Source organism: Tursiops truncatus, chromosome 19 (genome assembly GCF_011762595.2).
Source record: "Tursiops truncatus isolate mTurTru1 chromosome 19, mTurTru1.mat.Y, whole genome shotgun sequence".
Lineage (NCBI taxonomy): Eukaryota > Metazoa > Chordata > Mammalia > Artiodactyla > Delphinidae > Tursiops > Tursiops truncatus.
This window is the reverse complement of record NC_047052.1, coordinates 18,275,003-18,301,758: the sequence shown is the minus strand read 5'-3', so window position 1 is coordinate 18,301,758 and position 26,756 is coordinate 18,275,003. Positions and strand designations below refer to the sequence as shown.

Here is a 26,756-nt window from a genome sequence, read left to right as displayed (position 1 = left end):
GCTACCGGCCCCCGCCCTCTCTGGGCGAGTTACCTGTCGGCCCCGCCGGCCACGTGACCGAGGGCGGCCCCCGGGAACCATGGGGGAGGGCCGCTAGACTCTAGCCCTACACGCGCACACTCACAAGGCTGGCCTGGGCTCGCGCTCCCCCAGCGGGCCCTGCCTGACTTCTGCGGCGACCCCCTTCCCTCTCCGCTCCCCCACCGGGCCTCCGCTAAGGAAAGAGTAAAACCAGGGGCCTTTTTTAGTCCGTAAGGGTCCTTTGGACTTGTGAAAATCACCAGGAGGCAGCCTGGAGGCTGTGGGGGTCACGACGGCGGGTCTGGAGGGGTAAAAGAAGTCACCCAAGGTCAAAGGGGCCGGTAAGAGTTATCAGGTATCACCCAAAGGCTTGTAGGGGGGTCGCCAGAGGTCGACTGGCGTGGGGGGAGGGTGGCAGGAAGCACAAGAGATCATTAAACCCATTTGAGTATTCACCAGAGGTCAGTGGAAAGGGTTTGTGCACACAAGTGCGAAGGCTGGGCCTTAGCCTGGCTCCAGGAAGTGCCTGCGGTGCCAAAGAGCGGTCGGAGGTGCGCAGGCCTCGGTGCTGGGGAAGGAAGAAGCGCGTCTCCCCCATCCCCGGCCCCAGCTCCCGAGAGCGGCTCCCCGGCGCTGAGCCGGATGGTCCCGGCAAGGAGCCTCACCCCTACCGCACGTGAGGCCTGCCGTCTCTTTTCGCCCTTCCCCCTTGACAACAGGCCTGTTGCCTGGAGATGTGAACGTGCTGGCCGGTGGGGGCTAGAGGCAAAAGTGCAATGTGCCTAAGGGAGCCGCAAATTCTCCATCTCTTCTTCGGACAGCCCTTCGTGGAGGGCTCCCAGCACACTTTCGCCCTGTCGGGCTTGGTGAAGCTCCTTTACGGCGAGTTTCCAGGCCGCCCCGGATTTTCCCGAATTCTCCCGTTTATGTGACTGAGAAACTGAAGAAGAATCCGGCGGGAAGAAGGGGCTCCAGCCCGGCAGGAGCAGACACAGAGGGTTGCCAAGCCCGAGACGGAACTGGGGCGGGAGCCGCACCTCACGCTTTCGGACAAGCTGGGCGCTACGTTCGGACCTTCAGACAACTGAGAGCGAAAGAACCCGGCGTAGAGGAGGCGCCTCCGAGGCCTTGCCCACTAATTCAAACTGTACCGCGTCCCCATTTGGCGGATAAACAGACTGAGGGCGCCCGGGATACGGCGGCTGGAAGGGAGACGTAAGTAGACTGGGTTTCCAGCGGTTTCGAGCGACCAGCCCTTCCCGTTGCGGTGTAGGCGAATGACCACGCTCCGCTGTCCTTGGTAAGACCGCCACCCTACTGCCAACCCGCTTGACCCCACCCCCGGAGGCGCTAAGCCAATCAGGCCCGGGGGGAGGAGGAAATGCGCTCTTCGGGTACCACCCTCCTCTAGATAAGCTTGGAATGTCAAATATTTGTTCGGTGGGCGGGGCGCAACTGCGAGTTAAGGCCCCTTCCCCACCCAGCCAGGAGCTCGCTTGCGCCAGGCTAAATCGGGCCTTCCTCCCGGCCACGCCCTTGCAGCTAATTGCACTTCACCCCAACAGCACCCCAGCCTCTCCTAAAACTTCCCTGGCGTGCATTGCCCCTTCTCAGGCTCCAGACTGGGCTCTGCTCCAAGACGACAGAGCCCCGGGCCATCCCGGCGCTACCTGATCTAAATCTCACCCTTCCTGGTCCCCCCATCCATTCAACCTTCAGACCTTCGCGCTGGGCCCTTCCATATTCTTCCTTCAGCGCGGGTCTCAAAGCCGGGTTCCCGGGGAAGCCTCCCCCTCGAGGTGCCGTCCTGAGCGCATTCCCATTGGAGAGGCATTCATGCGTGTACAGGTCCCTGCGGGGTAGTAACCCCAAGCGTGGGGCGGCTCCCCCAAAACTCCCGTGCACCTGTCCAACCGCCTCCACCTACGTGACAATTCCCGATGTTTGGACTCTTGAAAAACTAAATTCGTTAAAACAACCTTAGGCCCCCTGCTTTGCTGAGCTCCCTTACTCATCTTCAGATGGGTCCTCCCAGATCACACCATTAATACTAAACAACCCGCACTCCTGTCCCCCAGCCGGCTCTCGTCTCCTTTCTGCCAGCACTAAACTAGCTACTAACAAGATAAATCGTTTATTGTCTCCCTACCCCACCATCCACCCACCCGCGAGAATATCAGATCCTGGAGGAAAGGCTCAACCCCAGAGCCTATCACTGGGCCTGCCAGGCACATAGTAGTAGCTCAAGAATGAATGAATGGTTGACTAAGCTCTCTTCCCGTATCCATGAAAAGTAACCTTCCCTGGGGCCACAGGGCCTTTCACTAGAGTCTCATCTGTGCCCTTTTCTCCCCTCCCAACACACCCTTGCCCTAGTTAACCTCTGCCCTCCCTCCAAATTTTCCTCTCTCAAGGCACATCCCTCCTTAGCAGGGGTCCCCACTGTAGTTTGAGATTTCTGTATTTCACTGATAAATGTCCCCCAGCCCCACACCGCTACTAGCTAGTGTTCACGAATCACGAATGAATGAATCGGAGATACGGTACGCGGGAGGAATCAGCGAGGCTCCAACGGCAAACCGTACTCTGGGTACCTGGGAAAAATGAACTTGGTCCATCGAGCCTGCCCGCAAGCTAGCGGAATCCCATCCTCACTTCAGCCCTTGGAAGCCTGCTACTAAGGCAGCCGGCGCTCCAGCCGAAGGTACGTGAAAGTCTGGGCAGATACAGGGTGGAGTTCCTCACCAGGGGAGTGTGGCTCTTCTCGTGGACTTCCAGGGCGTGTAGGAATGGTGTAAAACCCCCTCCTTGTTCCCTCCTGGGAAATATTCCGCTATCGAAGAGGATTCGACACTGGGTGCTTGCTTGGCGATCCACACTCGCCGGCCCAGGCCCATCCCCACCCTCGCGGTCAGCGGCCCCCAGCTGGGCCAGCTGCGACCCTTCCTTACTTCCCAGGCCTCCAGAGTAGCAAGCGCACTAGGTTCCCCTGGGGTTCGCATCTCCACGCCTTTGCCGCCGAATAGCCTCTGAGTACCCACCAGAGGGCGCACTGACTCTGTAGACGGAGCCAGGTGTTGCTGGGCAGGGAGGAGGAGCTGGCACTGGAAGGCTCAACCGGAGGAAGCCCCAGGTGAAAGGGGAAGCCCTTGACACTGCCCCCCAGGCCACTTAGCTCCCGCTTGAGAGTCTTCGAGGCTCCTGGCTCTCTGGACATAGGCCAGGATTTTAAGCTTGGTCTTCAGGGCCCTCAAACTGCTCTGTTCCACTTTCACCCACCACTGTGCTCTACACTGCTGTGATTCTTCTGGTCTACAGACTGCTGCACATGCTAAGCTCCCTGCCTGGAGCACCCACCTACCTCATCATCCCTTTGTTTTCCTGGCACACTCCTACTTATCCATCAAGACCCATCTCTAATAATTCTTCTTCCAGGCAGCCTTCCTTGATGCCTAGACCAGGTTAGAGGCCCTGTTCTGGGCCCCTTGCCCCAGGGTTCTGTCATTATTGGGTCAGTGTTGGCCTCTCATGACTCTAGGGAGGCTCTGGCAGCAGAGGAATAGGAGGCTGCTGAGCTGTGAGCTTTAGGGAGAATCATTTGCCTCCAAATAGACTTAGCTGTGGCTACCACACCAGCTTAGAAGCCCTGGTGTTGATTGGGTTGCCCCAAGCCCAGCCACCCACCTGGTTCAGGTAGGGAAGCTTGGAGCTGGGGCGAGGGAGGGGTGGTTGCAGAGGGCCCAGTTACAGAGGAGGGCAGAGGCTGCTGGCTGGATTCTCACCTGAGGAAGATACCACAACTGGCCTGGCTCCTCAGTCCCACCTCTAGCCTTTGCTCAGAATGTTCTGCTCTACAGGAACACTCTCCCTCTTTCCCAGAATTCACATCCAACCTGTGGACCTCTCAGTCCCTTATCTTCTTCTCTAGGTCTGACAGGCACCAGGACCCTATCTTGGAAAGGGAGAGGGTTATAGAGAAGGGGGTTCATCACTCATTGATTCAACATATATTGAGCACCTGCTGTGTGCCAGGGATTATGCAGGTGGTAACCGAGGAGGACAAATGAGGGGCTTGCTCTTCCAGCAATTATATTCTAATGGGAGCTAGGCAGGAGCTGCTTCAAAGCCAGTGATCATGTCTGGGCTGAGACCTAAATCAGTTGGGTCCCCAAAAGTGGAGTCTGCAAAGTGGTCCCAGTGCAACAAGTGCAGAAGTCCTGAGGGAGAATGAGGATATCCTGTTCTAGGCAGCAAGGAAGCCATTGAGGCTGGAGATGAGAGAGTTGGGGAAGAGGGAGAGTAGAAGTTGGGGGAAACCAGAATACCCGCCAGGGTCCTCACTCACTGTGAGTGAGGTGCATATGATGCATGCAATGAGAGGGTCATAAATGGGGTTAGGTGGACAGTGATGGGGCCTGATTTAATGTTTAATGCCACAGGAATAAGGGCATAAGTTAGGACATCAGTAAGGAGGCTAGTATGGAGATGAGGGTAATGTGGCTTTGGGATGGTAGAGCTGGCAAAACTTGGTGACCACCTAGTTGTGCGTCTGAGACTCAAGGAGGTATCTTTAGTCCAGGATGACCCGGGGTCTGCAGCCCAGGGGATCATGTGAATGATGGGGTCATGGTGAAAATGAGGGAACCTCACCCTCTGACCCCTCTCCATAGTGCCAGCACTGGTTATTACTGACCAGACCTTGGCACCCCCTGCCCCAATGGCCATGGTCCTATCATCTTCAGGGCCTATGGGAGTGGGGCAACAGGGAACTGCTCCCAAGAACAGGGCCACCCTTTGAGAAGCCCATGGGCATCTGAGGCTGCAAGGCTGACAAGACATTCAGACTGTGGCCAGAGTCCAAGGCAGCCCAGGCTGTCCCGATCCGTACCCTACCCCCACTTAACCTGTGGCTCTGGACTCCTGCCTGTCCTAGCCCTGGCAGAAGGGTCTCTATTGTCTCTCATACTGGGCCTGCACCAGATTGGTCCTCAGCAGCCCCTCTGCTGGGGCCTGGGATGGAGGTGAGGGAGGCAGGGGTTTTGAAAGGGGGTCACTGGGCCAGGGTCTGAGGTGGGAGATAGTTGGACCTTAAGAGAGGAGGGTATTCCAACCACGAATGTGTTTCACTAAAAGAATATAGGAGGGGCAGGCCAAGACGGTGAGTAGATTCATTGAGGGTCACTGCAGAGAGGCTGGAAAGGGTCAGCCGTTGACCAAGAGGAAGAAAGGAAGGAAGAGAGAGAGGGAAGGAGGGAGGAAGGAAGAGAAGGAGGGAGGGAGGGAGGAAGGAAGGGGCAGGATAGAGGTCTTGGGACCAGCCAGGGATGACCAGGGTATTGACTGGCTCTCAGGAGGGGGTGTGTGAAGGATCAAGACCTCCAGTCTCCAAACATGCTGGTCACCCTATTCCAGAGTGACACATGGTACCAGAATATTACTGGTTGTCAAATCTTTGCCCACTCTATCCGCCCCGATTCCATGCACAGAGAGTCTGTGCCCTGTCTGGATCCCCGGTTTGCGTGGGGTGGGAGTGGTAGGGGGACATGAGGGCCCAACACCCCTTCCGGTCTTCAGGGGAACTAACCGATGGGCTGGCGCAGGATTGAGGCTCAAGCCCTCTCTTAACCCGGCGAGCAAACTGTTTAGTCGGCGGGTGGGTGTGTGTGTGTGTGTGTGTGTGCGCGCGCGCGCGCGCGGGGCGGTGGGTGATACTACACTCCAGACCCTGAAACAGGCGGACTGTGTGTGTGTGTGTGTGTGTGTGTGTGTGTGTGTGCGCGCGCGCGCGCGCGGCCCCTGGGCCAGTGTAGCTTGAACCCAGATGCCCTCGGGGCAGGGTACAAAGAACCGACTTGGGAGTTGCCCAAAGGTCCTGGTCAGTCTCCTCAGGCTCAAGAACAGCCTGGGACTCACCTCTCCCCTTCTTCCTCTTGCTTTGACCCGGGTAGTTCAGTAGCGGCGAGCATTGGACCCTGAATTCCCATTCAGCCCGGCGCATTCTAGATCCCTCGTCAAGGAGGCGCCAGGAATCGGGGATGTGAGGGCTGCGCTGCGTGGACTCAGGGTACCGAGGGCTGGGCTGGGTACCCAGCAGACGGGAGCTGGGTCTGATCAGCTGAGAGCGTGCGCGAAAGCCAGGCTGAGCCTCGGTACATCGATGCGCTCGGCGTGCAGCGCGGTTAAGGGAGTTGGCCAGGGATGAGTAGGGGCTGGGCGGCGAACGCCGACTGGGAAGGAGAGTTCCTATTGGCAGGCCGTTTGCAGGAGGCGGGTCCTGATTGGTCCGGCCTCTGTGAAGGCTGCGAGCGGCGGGGTTAAGCGCGTCGCCGCTGCCAGGGCCTAGGCGAGAGACCCCAGAGCTGAATCCGCGCTTCGGACCTGGAGCTGCGGTTACTGCCATGGGCCTCCGCCTCTGCCCTTACCGCGCCGCCCTGCTCCCGAGCGGCCTCCTGTTACTCCTTATGCTCACAGATCTGGCACTCCCGGCTGGACGTCCGCCACCGGTGGTGCTGGGTGAGGCGCGCGTCCAGTCGTGGGTCCGTTCGCTCGTGCGTCCGGCTGGATGGGGTGCGGGCGGGGCTGTCTGCATCTGCTCTAAGCACGGGGTGAGGGAGCGTATGATTGTCTTGTCATCTGGGTCGGCCCGTCCACTTCCTGCTATGCTGGGCGCGGTTGTGGTCAAACTCTTGTCACCTTACCCTATAGAATATGGGGGTAAGTGGGAGGGTTACCACCCGTTTGCGCATCGGTACGCCTGTTCATCTCATTCCCAAGCCTCGCCTCATCCCCATTTTTTAGCTGGAAAGACCGAGGCTCTTTGGCCCCACTCCTGAGGGCCGGTAGGAGGTAGGGTGGCTTCGGTGTTGGCCCTCAGGGGCCTCAGCGTTGACTTGGGCTTGGCTTGGACGCTGTCTCCCTCCACCCTTCCAGCCCGACACGTTTCAGAGGGCATTACTGAAAGGGAGCTCTTTGGGGAAGGATTGCTCTCCTAACCTGCCACCAGGGCTCTCCCCTAACTTATCAAATATGTGGCATTGGGCCTGAGGGAGGAGGCCCAAGGGAATCTGAGGATGGCTATAGACAGAGGGAGGGGTTGAGACAATGGCTATGAACAGATGTCATACTGTACCCTTACTCCTGCCAGACCTACTTGGACTCCGTACGCTATGTTGGGGCTAGGCAACCTCCCCTGCCTACCTCCTCCTTGCTGCTGGCCCAGGCAACTGTCCAGGAGCCAGTAGTATTTCCTTGTGGTGGGTGTGGCAGGGATGAGACCTCTCTGTCTTGGGGTCTTTGGGTGCCTCATTCAGGCCATCACTCCCACGAAGAGCTAGTGTGTTGGTGGCCATCCAGGGCTCCTAAAAGCAGAGGCATGCCGAGGTATACATTACATACTGAGTCTGCTGCAGCATGACCCCCATGCTCTTTCTGCTGGGAGTATTTTAATGGGGATGATGCAGATCACAGAAGGGTAGGGTTAGCAGGTAGTGTGATCCCAGGGGTCCTCCACCAGGAGCTCTGGGCCAGGAAATGCTCCCAGGGAATGCTGGACCCAGGTTCACCATGGAGTTTGGGCAGATTTGGCCTTGCCTTCCCTAAGCGTGCAGGATGATTCCCAGAGGTGAGGTCTGTGCTGGGCAGGCACAGAGAATCCACTGACCCAGTCAGGAAAGGTTTCCTGGAGTACGCAGCTGGAGCTGAGTCCAGGAGAGAGTTCCAGGCAGAGGGAACTACGTATCAGAGGGAGGGAGCTAAGCAGTCCAGGCTCTCTGGAATGGAGTGGGGGAGGGAGTAGATGGTGCAGGGCTCGTGACTGGTTGGGTCATCTGGACTTTGTCTTGGGAGCCTGCAGGGAGCCTTGTGTGGACCTAAGGAGTACTGAGTATGAAGGGTGTGGGATTGGGAAGTGTGTGGTCTCTGACCAGACTGGTCCTAGGCCTTTTCACCTGTATTGGTGCTAAATGCACTCATTAATTCATTCAGTTCTTAGTTATCCTAGATCACAGCAGAGGAGCCTCGGGTTGTACCTAGAGGCACTGAGCAACTGGAATCGTAACCTGCCCAGCTTCTCAGAGAATGAGGCTATTGGCATTAATCCTGGGAAACCCCATGGTGGACAGCAGACAAGCTGTTCCTGGACACAGAGCAGGGACCTAACCTTGGCCATCAGAGGATCAGCATCCAAGGGTGACCAGTCTCTGTGGGTGGGACTCAAATTGGTGGTAGAGGAAGCAGAGGCCAGAGAAGGGATACTGAAGGCCCTGGGTGGGGGAAGGGACTATAGCAAGCTATTTCCACCTCTCCCAGTCTCAGTTTCATTATCTGTAAAGTAGGCATAATAAGGATATTCTTCCCAGTGTTACTTGAGGTGAAAGGCATGTGGATGGCTCTTATCTAGTTCTAGGCACAGAGGGACCCAGGAAGTGACCATTGGTATTTTTAGAGGCCACACAGCCTGGCCAGGCAAAGGGTATCCAGGCAAAGCAGATCAGATGACTTCCTCTTTCAGCTATTTCCTCTCTGGTGGAAACAGTGACCAAGGTTTCTTCACTGCCCTGTCTAGTCCACAAGCATCTCATCTAGAGGCTGTCATGCTGGGGACTCCCCACTTCTGCACATCATGAAGGGAGGTGAATGCAGGTGCCACACCTCCCTCCCATGGCTGCACTGAGGACACAGTGGGATGGTGCACAAGGAGAGCTTGTCCTCTGCAGGGCTGTGTTCACAGCTGGAGGCCAGCGAATGCCCCAGAGAGCCAAACACTGGATCCTAAATGGGGTTTGGAAGGTGTCAAGAGAATGGCATGCGGGAGGAGGCGAGGCCTGAAAAGTCACTGGGAGTCAGTGGACTGTGAAGGGCTTTGAATGTTAGGCACTGAAGCAAGGGGGGAGCGGGGAATGGGTTTGAGTGTCACAAGGGCCCCAGGCCTCTGTATAGACTGAATAAGTAGAGTGAAGTCATCCTTGGAGCCTGGTCACACCCACCCCCATTGGGCTGTAGCTGGAATGGTATGTTGCTTCAAGAGAGTTATTTCCAGCACAAGTGTGCTAAGATGCTAGGGCCCTCCAGGTGAGGTGCACTCTGGAACCTTTAGAAGGGTTTAGCATCTGGGCTCTGGCCTTTAGCAAGCCCTGAGGACCTCAGTAGGCTGGCAGGTGCCTGCTTCTCTCAACTGTTTCTGTTCATTGCCCCCCTCCAGAGCCTATCCTGGAGTGCCTTCTTTGGATTTATTTTTGGCTGGTTAAGTGGCCCAGTGCTCTGTCCTGTTTCCCAATCCTTCTTTCAGAGTATACAAGACCCTGCCTATGAAGCCGAAACCACCGTCTGTACCCCGACACTGAATTAAATCTTGGAGACAGAGTTTTGGGTGAAGTAGAGAGGAATAGCTTTATTGCTTTGCCAGGCAAAGGGGGCCACAGCAGGCTAATGCCCTCAAAACTGTGTGTCCCAACTTGGAGAGGGTAGTGAGAAGTTTGATAGTAATGGTTCAAGAGGGTGTGGTCAGCTCATGGAAATTCTTCTGATCGGTTGGTGGTGAGGTGAGTGGGAGTCAACATCATCAACCTTCTGGTTCCAGCGTGTCTGGGGTCTGCAGCATACCGGTGGGGGTTTCAGTATCTGCAAAACAGCTCAAAGATATTGTTGTGTGTGTGTATCCCTTGATGGGGAACCAGGACCTTGCCCCAAGGCTGCACTATGGTTTCTCTATGACTGTTTCTCCTTTGTCTTGCATCCCCTCCCTTCCCTAATTAACAGCTTCATGAATCTGCCAGTTGGAACTCAGGAAAGGTCATGGAGGCTGAATGAAGCCTATTTCCTGTAATCAGAGAAATGGGGAACACAGAAAGGCTTTTGTGCCTAGGAGCCCCACAGATATCACCTACTCTGCAGCCTGGGATAGCCGTGGGTAGAAGGCCTTTGGGTTTCCAGCCTGCCAGGCCCAGGGTCTCATTCATGCTCTATGTCCCCCTTCAGTGCCCGGTGATTTGGGCAACCAGCTGGAGGCAAAGCTGGACAAGCCGACAGTCGTGCACTACCTCTGCTCCAAGAGGACAGACAGCTACTTCACACTCTGGCTGAACCTGGAACTGCTGCTGCCTGTCATCATTGACTGCTGGATTGACAATATCAGGTGGGGGCTGGGGCACAGGTGGGGCGCTGCTCGCTGACCCGGTCTAGAGACGCCTCCAGAGCCCATTTCTATCTCACCTGCGCCTCAAGAGATCTCAGGCTCAGCGTCACTGACCTCTCTCCCTTCCCATTTCCTCTGTCTGGTCCACGCCACCTTGGCACTCTCCCAGACAGAACTTTCTTCCCTTTCCTGCTGCTCCTGTCCCTACCCTCTCCAGTGCCTCAGGCCCTATTTGTGGTTTCTATGCTCCAGCCCCTATTCACAGCCTCGCCTTGGCCCCCACCCTTTCCCTTGCCTCTGACTTGGCCACACCTGCCCCTTCCAGCTGCTTGGGGATTCCTTTCCACTTGCTGTTCTTTCAGCCTGGAATCACCCTTTACTCCCTTTGCCTGATAAACTCCCTCCCATTCACTCTTTAAAACCCAAGCCTGCTTTCTTTGTGAAGTCTCCCTGCCAATCCCCAGAGCTCTTTTTGTTTCTGTGTTAGTTTTTTATAAATTTATTTATTTAATTTTTGGCTGCGTTGCTCGCGTGGGGTCTTTGTTGCTGCGCGTGAGCTTTCTCTAGTTGTGGCGAACGGTGCATGGGCTTCTCATAGCGGTGGCTTCTCTTGTTGCGGAGCACAGGCTCTAGGCACGTGGGCTTCAGTAGTTGTGGCACATGGGCTCAGTAGTTGTGGCTTGCGGGCTCTAGAGCACAGGCTCAGTAGTTGTGGCACACGGTCTTAGTTGCTCCACGGCATGTGGGGTCTTCCTGGCCCAGGGCTTGAACCCGTGTCCCCTGCATTGGCAGGCGGATTCTTAACCACTTTGCCACCAGGGAAGTCCATGTCCAGAGCTCTTAACCTCCCCTTCCCCCTGGCCACATGCCTGCTCCTCTAACCTGCATTCCCTGCCTGCCAAACATTGTTTCCTAGGATATTTCTTCCATAATAAGATAATCATGTAATGAGACTTACTGCTTATTGAATGCAAACACTATACATTTTACATACTTTCTTTTATTGAGTCTTACAGCAATCCAGTGAAACAAGTGCTGTTTTTAGACCTGTTTTACAGATGAGGAAATCTGGAAGCTCAAAGAGGTTACAAAATTGCTTAGGGTCACTTAGCTAATAAGTGACAAACTAGAATTTGAACCCATAGTTGTGTGCCTCTGAACTAAGGTTCCCGCCCACCCTGAGCTCCCTGAAGGCAGGGACTGTGTCTCTTTTATCTTTAAAGCTGTAGGACCAGAAACACAATTGTTTTTCAATAAATATTTGAGCTGAATGGAGTCTTTCAAATTAAGATTGTTTTTTCCCCTGGAGACACACTAGCTGGTTCTAGCTGGTTCTCTGGGCACCCTGCCTTTCCCTGTTGTTTATGACCCCTGCTTTGTTGACTCTTTCCTCCTCCTTGTGCGATCAGGGTTATTTCTGGGATGTTGATCCGCATTTCTATTTTTGTGCAGAAGCATGGTCTCAGGTATTGCCAGTTGGAGGTACAGGCTGATACTGAGAGGGGCTTATCTACTTTTGTTGGGCTCTGACCTCTTTAGACTTGCATCCAGCACAGAGTACTTTGGCTTTCTAGAACTTTGCTGAGTGGCCATTGGGATGATCTACAGATTGCCCTGGAGAGAGTGCGTCCCCAGGACTTTGATTTGGGCCAGTGTTGGGTATCTTGTCAGCTTTCTGTGGCTGATCTTTAAGGGTGGGTGGGACTCAGGACCACTGGGGACTGCAGGTCTAGCCTGTGTTTTCTCAGGCACATTTGCCTCCTTAGTATCAAGGGAGGCCAGAGCAGGGTTCCTGGCCTGGCACAAGGCTTTCCTCCTGTCTTCCACCACCCTGTCCCCATCATGTCTCCAGGCCTTGCCCACCCACTCACACAGCAGCCACAGGTGCTCGGGGTTTCTCTGTCTGGTTCTGTTGTGTGTTGCATTCATCATCTCCTTTGCCCTGTGTTGTGTTATGGTGGGTGGCAGGAGCTGGATCCATGGAGATGGAGCAATGGGAGCCTGTGAAGTTAGGCTGCCTGCCTTTTGGGGTCAAGTGTGATGTTCATGGCGGAGCCAGGCCTGGCAGCCAGATCCCTCTCTAACCATATCTAAGACCTGCATTAGACAGTATGGGTGACATTGAGGAGAAGGGAATATTGCCTCACAGGGGTCCTGGAGTCAGTCTCTGGAGTGAGCCTTGGTGGGGTCCTCATTTGGATGTGGTTACTCTGATCTGTGCTTTACAAATTTGCTTTGTTACTTTTTGGTCTCCCCTATACATCTGACCAGACCTGAGGATGGGAAGGGAATGTGGCTCAGGACACAAGACAGTATTGGGAGACACCAACTTAGGTGTCACCTCTGGGTCACTGGCTCAACATCCCCTCCTGGCAGGCTGGTCTACAACCGAACGTCCCGCACCACCCAGTTTCCTGATGGTGTGGATGTGCGTGTCCCTGGCTTTGGAAAGACCTTCTCACTGGAGTTCCTGGACCCCAGCAAAAGCAGTGTGGGTGTGTAGCCCTTCCTCATGGCCCCCAGGGAATGGGGATGGAGGTTCTGATGGACTCCGAGAGTGGGAGGAGCCCTGTTGGTTTGAGTGGGGGTAGCCTGTGAACCGTCTCTAATCAGTGTGGGCACAGAGCCCTATAGCACTCCTTCGGGGATCTCCCGGCTGTAGGTGTCACAGTCTCCTTGGCAGGCGTGGTGTGGGCAGCTGACAATGACTGTACTCTCTCTAATCCTGTGGATTTATGTCTATAGGTTCCTATTTCCACACCATGGTGGAGAGCCTTGTGGGCTGGGGCTACACACGAGGTGAGGACGTCCGGGGGGCCCCCTATGACTGGCGCCGAGCTCCAAGTAAGTGGTTGCTCTCATTTCCTCCCTGAGATCATGCGGGAGGGGGGTGGAGAGGAGGAGGTAACAGCCACCAAAGGCCCTGGGCCTTTCCCTTCTCCCGTGTCTCTGGCATCCAGCCCAGCCATCACAGGTCCTGTCCTTCCCCCACCCTCAGCCCAGGATTTCTGGGCCTCTGAGCCCTGGGGAGAGATAATGAGGCTGAGGAGGGGAAAAGGAGCTTCTTCTCCCTTCATGGAAATTGAGGGGAAACCAGACCCTCCCCACTTGGATTTTCACACACTCCCCACCCACCTAGTCCTGGGTCTGGCCTGAGACACAGTCAGTGGTTCAGGCCCAAGGACCCTTCCTGCCTGACCCCCGCCTGGCTCTGGCCTGCAGATGAAAACGGGCCCTACTTCCTGGCCCTCCGCGAGATGATCGAGGAGATGCACCAGCTGTATGGGGGCCCCGTGGTGCTGGCTGCCCACAGTATGGGCAACATGTACACGCTCTACTTTCTGCAGCAGCAGCCACAGGCCTGGAAGGACAAGTATATCCATGCCTTTGTGGCACTGGGTCCGCCCTGGGGGGGCGTGGCCAAGACCCTGCGCGTCCTGGCCTCAGGTAAGACCCTGCCTGGCCCAGCATGGGGGGTGCTGGTATCAGATGGCACACTCTCTTTCCCTCTACAGTGGCCTCCTGGGCCACCCTCACGTCTCTTCTCTTGGGTCAGGACCCTTCCTTATCCAGAGTTGTATTCTTTTCCAAACATCTCTTTCTAAAAGAGAATATAACACTACTAAATTCACCCCTCAGGCTGATGACTCTTGTTATCTGTGTAGGTTTCTTACAACATGTACACGGAGTGGCATAACCGTTGGTCATAGGGCACACGTGTACACACACACACACACACACACACACACACACACACACACAGCTTGGTCCTGGCTGGCCTTACTTGGTTTGATCCAAAGTTCTCTGGAGGAGCCTTCTCCCTCTCTCTTAACCCCCATCCTCACTTCTTCATCCCCACCTTCACCCCAGAGAAGGAAGGCTGGGCTACAGTTTCCTGTTTGTGAGTTACACCTCCCTCTGTGGCAGCGGGGAGCCTCTGTGGGCCACACAGAGAGGAAGCAGGTGCAGATTTGTCTGGGCCTGCTTGCTTGGCAGTTGGGAAAACCACCTCCTTCCCTGTTCCTCCCTAGTCCACTTGCCTTTTCAGGACTGTTAGAACATACCAGCTGTAGCCCCAGGGCTTTCCTCCCTCTGCTAGGACTGGATGTGAGCCAGGGCTGTACCAAGCATCTGATGAGCTTTCTTCCTCAAGTGACTGCCACTGCCTGACCTGCTTATTGGTCACCTGATCGTTGTGATCAGTCCTCTCCCAGTCGTCACCCTGGATTAGCTGGACAGTGAATCCAATTATAGTGAGGACTCATCACAGCTACCTACTCTGTCCAGCCTGGACCTGAAAGGAGAGATGTGGGCCCTTCTGAGTTTGAGACAGGTTACCATGGTGGAGTTCAGGTACTGGTCCTTTCAGAGCTTCCCCATGAGTCCCCTTAGAGCGGTGGTCCCCAACCTTTTTGGCCCCAGGGAATGGTTTCATGGAAGACAATTTTTCCACGGAGGAGGCGGGGGGCTTGGGAGGGGTGATGGTTCAGGCGGTGATGCGAGTGATGGGAAGCGGTGGGTAAATCGTCACTCTCTAGCCCACTGCTCACCTCCTGCTGTGTAGCCCAGTTCCTAACAGGCCGCAGACTGGTAATGGTCCGCGGCCCGGGGGTTGGGGACCCCTGCCTTAGTTAGAGCTTTGCCTCAGATTCTGGGAGACTGCTGTCAGGCTCTGGCAGTCTGGGAGTGGGGGTGGGACAGGACGGGTGGTAGTCGTGGACCCTTAGCTAGGGGTTCCCTTTCCTGAGGGCTCCTAGAGCCAGGCCCCAGCAGGCAGAGCTGAAGGCCTGCAGTCAGTGGTGGGGTGATGGGTGGCTGTGGGTCCTGAGCAGGGCAGAGGCCCCTGTTCCCAAGTTCCAGCTCATCCTCTGGCGATCTCACTGGCTGGTGGATGCGTTTGTGCTGTTGGCATTCCTATGTAAGAAAGACTCTCACTTTGTCTGCAGCCTCCCCTCCTGCCCTGTCTCCTGCAGGCCTGGCTGCCCAGGTCAGTGCCAGGCAGGTAGGTGGGATGAGACTAGGGCTGGCTGGATGTAGGTCTGAGCCTAGGAAGGGGAAAAATGTTTACATAGCTCAATGTAATAAAAGATTAAGAGGACTGTGACTGTGTCTTTGGGCTGCCCACCTGCTGATTCACCTGTGACAAGGTCAGTACCCACAGGCTGGGTGATAAGTGCTCTGGGGAAGGTATTGTTTTTACCATGAATCACCCTGTGGGTGTGAGCTGCCTAAATCCCTGGTGACAAAATGCAAAAGGAAAGAAACAAATCTTGGTCATGTGCTTCCTAGATAGAGCAAAAATACAGGGAAATAGGGGAGTTGTCACCTCGTTAACAGCATAGAGATGCCAGAGTGCTGGCTAGGCCCGGGCTGGGGGCTGGCAAGGGCCCTGGCGGTGAGCATGCTGCCCAGCTGGCTTGCATTCCCGAGCACAGACTGACTGGAGTCCTCTATCCGCAGGAGACAACAACCGGATCCCGGTCATTGGGCCCCTGAAGATCCGGGAGCAGCAGCGGTCTGCCGTCTCCACCAGCTGGCTGCTGCCCTACAACTATACCTGGTCACCCAAAAAGGTCTTCGTGCACACACCCACAGCCAACTACACGCTGCAGGACTATCGCCGCTTCTTCCAGGACATCGGCTTCGAAGACGGCTGGCTTATGCGGCAGGACACGGAGGGGCTGGTTGAAGCCATGGTACCACCTGGCGTGCGACTGCACTGCCTCTACGGCACTGGTGTCCCTACGCCAGACTCCTTCTACTATGAAAGCTTCCCGGACCGTGACCCGAAAATCTGCTTTGGTGATGGTGACGGCACTGTGAACTTGCAGAGCGCCCTGCAGTGCCAGGCCTGGCGTGGCCACCAGGAGCAAGAAGTGTCATTGCAGGCACTGCCGGGCACCGAGCACATCGCGATGCTGGCCAACGCCACTACCCTGGCCTATCTGAAACGCGTGCTCCTCGGGCCCTGATTCCTATGCTGGGCAGGGCTCTGGGATGGCCTGGCCACCACTGCTTCTCCTGGCCTGTGGGGCAACCATGGCCCATGAGTTGAGCAGTTTGTGACTGATCATCTAAGGCCCTGGATCTTGGGTTGTGAAGTGGGGAAATGCTGGGTTTTTTATCCTTCCTCTCTGGGAATGAGGAAGGAAGACATAGTCTGAAGTTAGTTGAGGGACCCTTGGAAAGAATGCTGCTGATGGTGGAATTGTGACCTCAGGACTGGCTCCGCAGGTGGATTGGCTGGCACCTGACCCCAATCCCCAGTGCTGGGGCCTTGTGTTCCTCCTACCCCTGTGGCCTTTTCACACTCGCCCACCAGGGCCTGGCTCCTCAGCTTTCTTGTGAGGGATGTTACTGAACTGTGGTCCCTAGGTTGGGCTCCTGGTCCCTAGGGTGTACCTTCTCACACATTGGCCACAAGTCAGCCTGCTACTGGCCACGGGTGGCTGGAGCTGCTGTCTTTGTGTGGCCTAGCTGCTCACACAGCCTGACTGTGGCTTTCTGGGGGCAGCCCGGTTCCCCCTGCAGGCAGGGGTGGGTTGTTACGCTCTCCATGGTTCCCAGGCCCTGGGGCATTCACTCCTACCTCCCTTACTTCTAAGAACAGCCTAGCTCAGGGCTGGGCAGCAGATGGACCCCCAGTTCTCGGGGCTGTGTCCCAGGAGCCCTGATCTCCTTGGTTGGGCTGTTGCCCACAGTATTGATGCTGCCTCCCTTTGCCCTGGGGCTGTGGTTCAAGAATGAGAGCAGAGCCTGGTGCCATGCCCTTTAGGTACTTATGAGGAAAGAGGACTCAAGGAAGCAGCCAAGGCCAATCAGAGCCACCCTGAGCTGCCCTCTTGCTGACCCTCCACCACATTGCCACCCTGCCCAGGATCTCTCTAGCGTTCACGTGGGCTGGCACAGGACTGAGAGGAGGTAGGACTCTTGCCCACTCTGCCCAGCACCCATCCCCACCAGGCAGCTCAGTGGTGTTTAGTCAGCAGGGACTTGCCCAGAAACTTGAGTGGGCCCCTGAGAGAGCCAGGTGCCTTAGGGGCCCCCTAGGGGTTTTCTTCCTGCTCCAGAGGTGCTGCATGGATCTCCCTGTGATAGCAGGGATGGAGGATGTGGATCTGCCTTGGTGGTCTCCAAGTGGGCAGTGCCTAAAGGCCAAGACTTGGGTCTAGCCTCTGGGGTGGAGCCCCAAAGCCACAGTCAGGCTGGACTGTGCTTCGCTCCTACAAGGTTTCTGTGAAGCAGAATTTTCTCTGTTGCATTCATAGCCAGCATCTGTCTCTCCCTTTGTTCCTGAGTGGTGGGCCCCACATGGGGCTCTGAGCAGGCTGTACCTCGATTCTGGCAATAAAAGTATTCTGGATGCTGTAAAGTGCCCTGGCCTAGCCTCTGCTCTGAGCATGAGAGGAAGGAGTCAGTGGAAGGGTGAGGGGACTAGCGAGGCAGGTAATCAGAGGCTGGACCTTGACCTTTCTGGGGCCTTGATGGGTTCTCTCAGCACCAAAGCATGGCTCCTGTGCACCTCTTTGGGTTTTATCCTCCTTCCCCCTCTCCTGGGATCTAGTTCCCCTCCTAGGACTGAGAAGCAGGACCTGAAACATTCCTGTTGGAATGGAGCTCCTGCCCACCACCCAACTCTGCCGCTCCTATGTGGTCAACAGGCCCCAAATGTCACCCCACAGCTGGGAGCCAAGGACAATCCTGACGGTCGCGCTGTCTGGACTCTGCTTCCCATCCTTCTGTCCTCCCACAGCTTGCAGGTCTCAGCATCCTTTGAATTTTTTTTAGGATGCTACCCTTCTACTTTGTTTCATCAGTTCATCTGCCCGCCATCTGTCCCTCTTTGGGAACAGAGTGAGACTGAGGAGGGAGGGAGAGAGACCAAGATGGGCAGAGATAGGGACTGAAAGACTGGGGACCAAATGGAGATGGATAAGGACAGAGGAACAAAGAGTCTGAGACAGGAAAACGTGTGTAAGGATGGAGACTAGGCCAGAAGTCTGTGGTGCAGAGCCCAGAGCTGTGGGCCAGTGGGGGTGGTGGAAGCTCCAGTTCCTGCCGCCTCCACAGAAGCCTGGCCAGCCGGGGTTTTAGGTGTCAATACACCGTGGGCCGCTAGAGGGTGCTCTGAATCTTCTCACTACACCAGTTATTGGCCAGACCTGGAAAAATGGGTGGCCCAGAGGGTTAGGATGACGAGGAATACATAGGTCCAGCCGCATCGCTGGCCTTGGTAAAAAGGATGACAACGTGAAAGGGAGTAAACCCTTACCCCCAGATCCTGCCCAGCCTCTTAGTGCCCTGACACATACCCACTCATGGCCTTGCCTCTCACCCTCTCACCCCTGATCTGTTTCAACCGAACTTCTACCCTCAGTTTCACAGCTGTAGAGACAGGGTATGGAGTCAGAGCAGGCTTCAGGACCAGCAGACTGGGGTTCAAATCTGAGCTCTACCACTTCTAGCCAAGTAGCTTGGGGAGTCTCCTGACCTCCCTAAGCTTCGGTTTGCTCATCTTAAAAATGGGGATGGGGACTTCCCTGGCGCAGTGGTTGAGAGTCTGCCTGCTGATGCAGGGGACACGGGTTCGTGCCCTGGTCTGGGAAGATCCCACATGCCGCGAAGCGGCTGGGCCCGTGAGCCATGGCCGCTGAGCCCGCGCGTCCGGAGCCTGTGCTCCGCAACAGGAGAGGCCACAACAGTGAGAGGCCCACGTACAGCAAAAAAACAAAACAAAACAATGTACATACCTTCATTAAAAAATACTTTAGTGGACTTCCCTGGTGGCACGGTGGTTAAGAATCTTCCTGCCAATGCAGGAGACACAGGTTCGAGCCCTGGTCCGGGAAGATCCCACATGCCGCGGAGCAACTAAGCCCGTGCGCCACAACTACTGAGCCTGTGCTCTAGAGCCCATGTGCCACAACTGCTGAAGCCCGCGTGCCTAGAGCCCATGCTCCGCAACAAAAGAAGCCACCGCAATAAGCCCGCACAGCACAACGAAAAGTAGCCCCCGCTCGCCACAACTAGAGAAAGCCCGTGCACAACAACGAAGACCCAACACAGCCAAAAATAAAACAAAACAAAACAAAACTTTAGTGCAAAAAAATGCTAACCATCATCTGACAAAACAGCATTGCCACAAACCTTCTATTTATAAAAGATGCAACATCTGCGAATCACAATAAGGCACAGAGCAATAAGGCATGTTATGCCTGTACTCTCATTCACACTTAGGGAAAGTATTCCAAGCAGAGAGCACAAGGAGGGCAGCACCAGTGAACGCTCTTCAAGGATCATCACCTCAGGTCTATAGGTAGGAGTATGGAAGGGTTTTTAGGCAGAGGAGATACGAAGTCATTCCAATCTGTATTTTAGGAGCACCTCTTACCCTGTGGGGATGGGTTAGAGAGAGCAGGATAGGGATTGGGAGGCTATTATGGCTGGGGAGAAGAAAACCATGAGATGCAGGGCCTGGGGGAGCAGGAGGAGGAAGGGTTCAGGGTGCTGCACATTTCCTGCTGGGTCACTACGTGGTGGGGAGCAGGGTTTTGTGTGTAGGCAGTCTGGAACCAGAGGATGTGTAGTTGTGAACACGTGTCTGGGGGGAAATGACTGCATAGCCCAGAAGAGAATCATGGCTTGAGGTGTGGACAGGAAGCTAAGGGGTAGGGCTCAGCTTTCCATGAGATCAGGAGGCCCTAGACGGAGCCCCAGAGCTACCAGAGGAAAAGGAGCCCTAGAAGGAGATGGAGGAGGAGCAACCACAGGGAGAGGAAGAGGACAGGAGGGTGCAGCTCCAAGAGGCGTCAGGCAGGATGAGGACTGAAAACTGTCCTCAAGCCTGGGCCCCAGGTAGGCCTGGGGTTGGCTCTGGAAGCTCAGCGGTGTCCATGTGTCTGCAGGGACCTTAAAGGATGCACGGTGGTCGGAGCTGTGACTCGGAGGACGAATCCTGGGTCTGTCTCCCTAGGGTCTCCAGGCGGAGGGTTGGCTGTGAACGGGGTATGGAGGCTGTTTAGAGCTCCTCGTGTGAGCTGTATGGGGTCCCCCGGGAGTGCGGCCCAGGCCAAAAGCCACAGAGGAACCGGGTGTGGGGCACTTAGAGGTTCCCGCGGGAGCGTCCCCGTATTGAGTCCCTCGGAGGCCCCGAGAGACTCCAGGGTCGCGGAGCAGCCTATCAGTCGGCTAGTGGGGCTGGGCCCGGGTCGCGGCCCGCCGGGGGCTGGGACCTCACCTGCAGACCCCTGAGCGCGGCCGGCGGAATTCCAGAGGCCACGGCGGCCCCCTGGGGCCCGGAAGCGCCGCCGCCCGCGAGCCCCGCTCGGAGCCAGGCGCCCTGTCCCGACGCGGCGCGCGCTGTCGCGATCCGGCGGCGGATGACGTGGCGGGGGCGGGGCCTGAGCGGTCGCGGCGGGGGCGGTGGCAGCGCGACAGAGCATCCCGGAGGCGCCGGGCCACCACGAGGTAACGGGCCGCGGGCGGGCGCGCCGAGGGAGCCGGGCCGTGGGAGCAGGGCCGCGGGAGCCGGGCTGGGGCCGCGTTCTGCTGGGGCCGAACTCTGCGCCGCCGCTGCATGCGGGATGCGGTTCCCGTAACCCAGCACGGGGCAGGCGGGCCGCGGGCACGTGAGAGACGCTGCGAGTGAGCGCGTGCCCGAGGGGTACGCCGTGCGTGTGAGCGGGACCTTGAGCGTGAGGGGGACTCCAGGAGTGTAAGACTGAGCGTGTGAGGAGGACGCCGTGTGTGTGTGTCTGTGTGTGTGTGTGTCAGTCTGAGGGTGACCCTGAGTGTGCGAGACGCAGTGTGAGGGTGACGCTGTTAGTGTGACGGAGACTCGGTGTGTGTGTGAGAGAGACCCTAGTGTGGAGGTGACTCCATGAGTGTGAGAGGGACTGAGAGAGGGAGATTGTGAGAGACTGAGTGTGAGAGAGACCGCGGTCAGAGTGGCCCTGAGTGCGACCCTGTGAACGTGAAAGAGACCGTGTGAGATACTCCAGTGTGAGTCTGGTGCTGAGAAAGAACTTGTGCTGCGTCGGAGAGACTCAGAAAATGAGTAAAGGCCCAGGGGACGAGCCTGAGGATGTGAGCACCTGAGCAGAGCTTCCTGGGGCCGCGGGGAGACTGGCCTGTTGGAGGGAGGACGGTGTGTGCTCCTGCTTCTATGGCTCTTCTTAGTGTCTTCACATCCTGTCATCTTGTTTGATCATCTCATGTCGTAAATGGAAGGCGATATTTGTGAAACATTAAGAGAATTCTTCACAGAGCACTGAGTGAACAGTTTGGGCACCACTTGTGTTATAGCCAGTGATAAGCAGGAATCAATATTTAATTTAACATTTGTTTTTGAGTACCTCTTGTGTGCACTGGACTGTGTGCTTGGTAAAAAGAATTCAGTCTCTGCCCTTGATGGGGAAGAAAAAGCACTACCAGGCTAGCAGAATGCGCAGCCATCTGGTGCTTATCTCTGAGAGCTGCTCCCTGATTTTGAAGATCTGGGAGGAGCAGACTTTTGAAAGCCTGTGAGAGCTTCCTGAAATCATTTTCAACTCTCTGTTCTTGTTGGGAGGCCCTTGAGGAAACGGCCCAGGCTGCCTACATTGCTGAGGTCCCACTGCGTGCTAATGGCTTTTGCTTCCCAACTTTGGTCTCAGATTGTCATTAAAAGTTCTTATATTTGATTTTCCTTTCCTGACAAATTTGTGGGAAACCACAGGCCTGATATTCTCCTGTCTGCCTCCTTCCCTTTCTGACTGTGGACATATTTTTATTACAAACCAAAAATAATAGGAGTTATATGACTGATCTCTCTGGCATTTCTTGGTACACAGGAAATTTCCTGACTTCTGTCCTTTGTCCTTCCTGCTGTAGCCTCCAGAATGTGTGGATACATTACTACAAAAGTGATGCAGGTGGTGCTTATGGGACCTGGGACAGAGGGAACAGCAGTTGTCTAGACATGCATGACTTGAAAGGACCAGGCTGGTTCTCAGACACGTGTTCAGTTACACCCCACTGTGGGTGTGATGGAACTTCTAAGACTTCATTTTCTTCTTCGTACCTGACCATTTACGATGAGGTGGCTTATGAAAGTGTGATGTTTGCTTATTTCCTCACAGGTGGATATTATTGCTCTGTTCTTCGTTAATTTTCTTGGATCTTTGCAAGTTGTAAACCGTTTTAGTTAGTTATTTGAGTACAATGCTAGTAAAGAGAATGGCTCACACATAATTAACAGTTATGTAACACTATAATTATTATATAAATAACTTATATATTTATTATATCTCTTTCTAAAGAGTAATTTTGGTGGTTTATATTTAAAGATACTTGCAATGAGGAAGTAAAAATAGGAAACCAAAGCCATGGAAAAGACTAGATATCAGGTACTGTTGAAAAGTGAGGGTATCTGTTCACTGTGATTGGGAGCTGAATTTGATATTGAGTTTCCTGGTGTCCTAAGTGAAAAGACAAATGTAAAGAGTCACATAATTTAAGTTTAAGCATAAAAAGAGTAATACATTTTCATTGTAGAAATTTTGTAAAACTCAAAGTATAAAAAAGAAAAAGTCTTCTGTGTTTTCACCACATTTAAGATTTTGGTGTCTTTCTCAACAGCGTTTTTTTTTTTTTTTTCATAGTCATCAATTATAAAAGTTTTAGAATACAGCTTGTAAAATATTCTTTGTTTGAACTTTGAAAGAGACAATTTTTCTCCCTGAAAATTGCATATGATAGTTTCATGGTTAAATTTTCATGAGGAAATTTTAGTGGTCTAGTGAATTCCTTTATTATCTGCTGCACAGGAGCTTGGAAAATATGATGAAAACCTGTTAAAAGCTGTGTTATGTCCTTACAAGTGGGGTTTAACACTAGTTTCTCAAGGCAGAAAATTACTTATAGGGTGTATGGAATTGTTTAATGAACACTGTCTTCAACAATGAGTTTAGAGACTTTTGTTTTGTTTTGTTTGCCATGCCGAGGGGCTTGCGGGATCTTAGTTCCCCAACCATGGATCGAACCTGGGCCCCCTGCAGTGGAAGCACAGATCCTAACCACTGGACGGCCAGGGAATTCCCAAGAGACTGTGTTTTCGAGAGAGGGAGACTAGACACACACATGCAGGGACACAAGGATATGTGTGGAGAAAGAAGTCAGCCAGGATGTTGAGGAAAATGGTGGGAGGAGAAGGGTGTTAGAGGCAAAGGACTCAGTATGAGCAAAGATGTGTTTTTCTGATGGGCTCTGGAAACCCTGGACTACTCCAGGTTCTGGAAACTGTAAGTAATTCAGTGTGGCTGGACCATGGGAGGGACCATATGCAGCAGGGGGTCTAGTGATAAGGCCCTGATAAGAAGGTTGGAATTGATCCTAAAGACCTCGGGCAGCACCTGAGGAAGGGTTTCTAACTGTGCTCTGATAGCAACCAACTCAGTAGATAGTAAGGTTGGTATTCTGTTGTGAAACTTGAGGAGCCAAAGCAGTTTTTCCCTGTTGGAAGGCTGTCTCCCACCCCTGATCTGCCCCCATCTCCTGCATGGAGGTAAGCCCTATTGCAGGTGCCTTTCTTTGTTTGTTTTTCCCCTCAGAATTCACATAATTTTAGACAAGAACTATGTTGGGACATTCCATTTTCAGGTGTTCTAGATCCTTGCTGATTTTATGTTTACTTGTTCTGTTGGTGACTGAGAGAGGTGTATTGAAGTCTCCAACTATAATCGTGGATGTCTGTTTTTCCTTTCAGATCTATCACTTTTTGCTTCATGTATTTTGAAGCTATGCTGTTGGGGGAAATACACGTTTAGAATTTTCTTCTTGCTGAATTGACCTCTTTATCATTATATAATGTTCTCTTTTATCCCTAGCAATACTTCTTATTCTGAAGTCTCGTCGGATGTTAATATAGTTACTCCCCTTTGTTTTTCTTTTGTTTTTTGCGGTACGCGGGCCTCTCACTGTTGTGGCCTCTCCCGTTGCGGAGCCCAGGCTCCGGACGCGCAGACTCAGCGGCCATGGCTCACGGGCGCAGCCGCTCCGCGCTCCGCCCGGGATCCTCCCGGACCGGGGCGCGAACCCGTGTCCCCTGCATTGGCAGGCGGACTCTCAACCACTGCGCCACCAGGGAAGCCCTCCCCCTTGGTTCTGATTAGTGTTTACATGTTTTTTCACCATCTTTTTACCTGTAACTTATGTCTTTATAGTTCAAGTGGGTTTCCTGTAGACTGCATATTGGGTTTTGCATTTTTATCTAACCCAACAATGTCTGTCTTATAATTGGTGTGTTTAGATCATTTACATTCCATGTTATTATTGATATGGTTGGATTAAAATCTTCCACCTTGCTAGTTGTTTTCTGTTTTCTACTTATTTCATGTGTTCTTTGCTTCTTTTTTCTTCTTTTCTCTACCTACTTTTGGATTGAGTATTTTTTATGATCTGTTTTATCTCCACTGTTGGCTTATTATTTATACCGTTTTTAACTTTCTGGTGTTTGCCCTAGTTTCACAATGTACATCTTTAATTAATCACAGTCTACCTTTAAATAATATTACATCAGTTTTCACATATAATATTATATAAGAATCTTACAGTAGTATAACTCCCAGTTCTTCTTTCTTATCTTTGTGCTATTGTTTTCATACACTTTACTTTTACCTATGCAATATATTAACGCTGCATTGCTACTATTTTTGCTTTAGGCAGTTAGTTATATTCTAAGGCATTTAATAGAATCAAAAAAGTATATTTTTTAATATTTACCTCAGACCATTTGATATTGTCCTACAACTCTTAGATGCTCTGTTCTGGATTTTTTCACATTTTGACTTGTATGGTTTTCATTTCTCTGCTGAAATTCCACATATGTTCCTGCATGCTGACCAAATTTTCCATTAGAGCCTTTAATGTATCAATCATAGTTATTTTATTTATTTATTTATTTTAAAATTTATTTTATTGAAGTACAGCTGATTTACAATGTTGTATTAATTTCTGCTGTACAGCAAAGTGATTCACATATAAATGTATATATGTATATTCTTTTTTTAATAAATTTATTTATATTTGGCTGCGTTGGGTCTTTGTCGCTGCGTGCGGGCTTTCTCTAGCTGTGGCAAGCGGGGGCTACTCTTCACTGTGGTGCGTGGACTTCTCATTGCAGTGGCTTCTCTTGTTGCGGAGCACAGGCTCTATGCACACAGGCTTCAGTAGTTGTGGCACACGGGCTCAGTAGTTGCAGCTCGTGGGCTATAGAGCGTAGGTTCAGTAGTTGTGGCGCACAGGCTTAGTTGCTCCGCAGCATGTGGGATCTTTTACAACCAGGGCTCGAACCCTTGTCCCCTGCATTGGCAGGCGGATTCTTAACCATTGCACCACCAGGGAAGTCCCAGTCACAGTTAGTTTAAATTCCCTGTCTGATAGTTCCAATATCTGGATCATCTCTAAGTCTTGTCCTATTGATTAATTTGCCTCTTGATAGTGGGTTGTTTTTATTGCTTTTTTTATGTTGCTTGTGATTTGTTATTGATTGTCAGATGTAATATGTGGAAAAGTAGAGATTGAGGTACATAGTCTTTATTCTGGGAAATGGGTACAACGTCTTCTTTTGCTAGCCTGTTAATGTGGGAGTTTGAGTCAGTTAGGAGGTGAGTTGGGTTTGAGTTTTGTTGTTGCTATGATTACCTTAGGTGTACCAGTGGCTCCAAATTCCTCTGGTGTTTCCTTGCCCTGAGGGTGCATTTTTCTGTGTTTATGCTCCACCCTCAGCATTAGGTCTTTGTACACCTGTGCCTCAGCACACAGTGTACCACAGCCTTGTTGCTGGGTGCTTGCTAACCTGGTGGTGGGGAGTAGAGCGGTTCTCTGTTGTCTTGGTTCAGCCTCAGCCTTAGGCAGGCCCTATTTCCCTGGGTCGGGGGGGGGGTTGGATCTTTCTGGGTGAGCCTGCCATGTCTAATTGTCTGGACCAGAATTTCCTGCTCCTCCCTCAGGCAGAGAGGATTGTTTTATTTTTTCTTTCACCCTGTCCCAGCTGCCTTGGGAATGACAGTTTCCCCATTCCCCAGGTGTTTAAGATTTTTAGAGAAGGGAGCAGGTGGACCTTCATATTTTTCCCAGAGCAGTGACTGCTTTCCTTCTCCAGGCCAGCACTTCTGAGAGGCTTTCTCTGGCCTAGTAATTCTTGTGAGCACCCACTGAGGTCTCACTGGAGAAAACCCTCTAAGTGTCTACGGCTCTTGCTAACCCAAACTTGACCTTTAGTAATTCATTAAATATTGTTCCCGAATTGAATTCTTCTTTCCTGCCTGTATGGTGGTTCCATTGTTCTCCCTCCGCCACAGGTAAGCCAGAACTTGCATCTCTCTGGGAGGTATCTGTTTTTCCCTAAATCTCAGTCTGGTTGGTTGGCCTGTAACCTCAGCTCTCTAATGATTTCAAGAAAAGTTACAATTCTGTAGATTATCTGCCTTTTTCTTGTCATTGGAGTCGGAGTGATGCTTTTCCCAGATTTCTACATCTTAAGTGAAAGTTAGAAGTCAAGGCAGTTACATTTCATCGTATTTTTAAATTTTCCAGTGAAGTGAGTTTACCTTTTTCCCTCCCT

General features: G+C 53.3%; 2 protein-coding genes across 16 annotated transcripts in view; both read left to right on the top strand.

The window, feature by feature from the left end:
- Window positions 1-75: 75 nt before the first annotated feature.
- On the top strand, window positions 76-17,528 carry PLA2G15 (phospholipase A2 group XV). Of its 9 annotated transcripts, none has more exons than XM_073796374.1 (7): window positions 76-1,236; window positions 2,508-2,725; window positions 9,997-10,153; window positions 12,425-12,648; window positions 12,899-12,997; window positions 13,376-13,600; window positions 15,614-17,528. In XM_073796374.1, the coding sequence occupies exons 4-7, from the start codon at window positions 12,444-12,446 to the stop codon at window positions 16,123-16,125; spliced, it is 1,041 nt and encodes a 346-aa protein (XP_073652475.1). In that variant the 5' UTR covers window positions 76-1,236; window positions 2,508-2,725; window positions 9,997-10,153; window positions 12,425-12,443; the 3' UTR covers window positions 16,126-17,528. The 9 variants fall into 9 exon arrangements, with proteins under 9 accessions (XP_073652475.1, XP_073652474.1, XP_073652476.1 ...); XM_073796373.1 differs by having other exon boundaries at window positions 76-1,321; XM_073796375.1 differs by lacking the exon at window positions 2,508-2,725 and having other exon boundaries at window positions 76-1,321.
- Window positions 17,529-17,663: 135 nt separating this feature from the next.
- The window catches only part of SLC7A6 (solute carrier family 7 member 6), a 36,265-nt gene continuing 27,172 nt past the window's right edge, over window positions 17,664-26,756 (top strand). For 2 of the 7 annotated variants that reach the window (XR_004523294.2, XM_033844754.2), the window contains exon 1: window positions 17,664-20,112. The gene's annotated coding sequence lies outside the window, so the exon portion shown is untranslated. Of the gene's footprint in view, window positions 20,159-20,522; window positions 20,621-20,714; window positions 20,817-20,853; window positions 21,300-26,756 lie in introns of those variants that run through there. The other 5 variants (XM_033844756.2, XM_033844757.2, XM_073796361.1 and 2 more) reach the window with 5 other exon arrangements.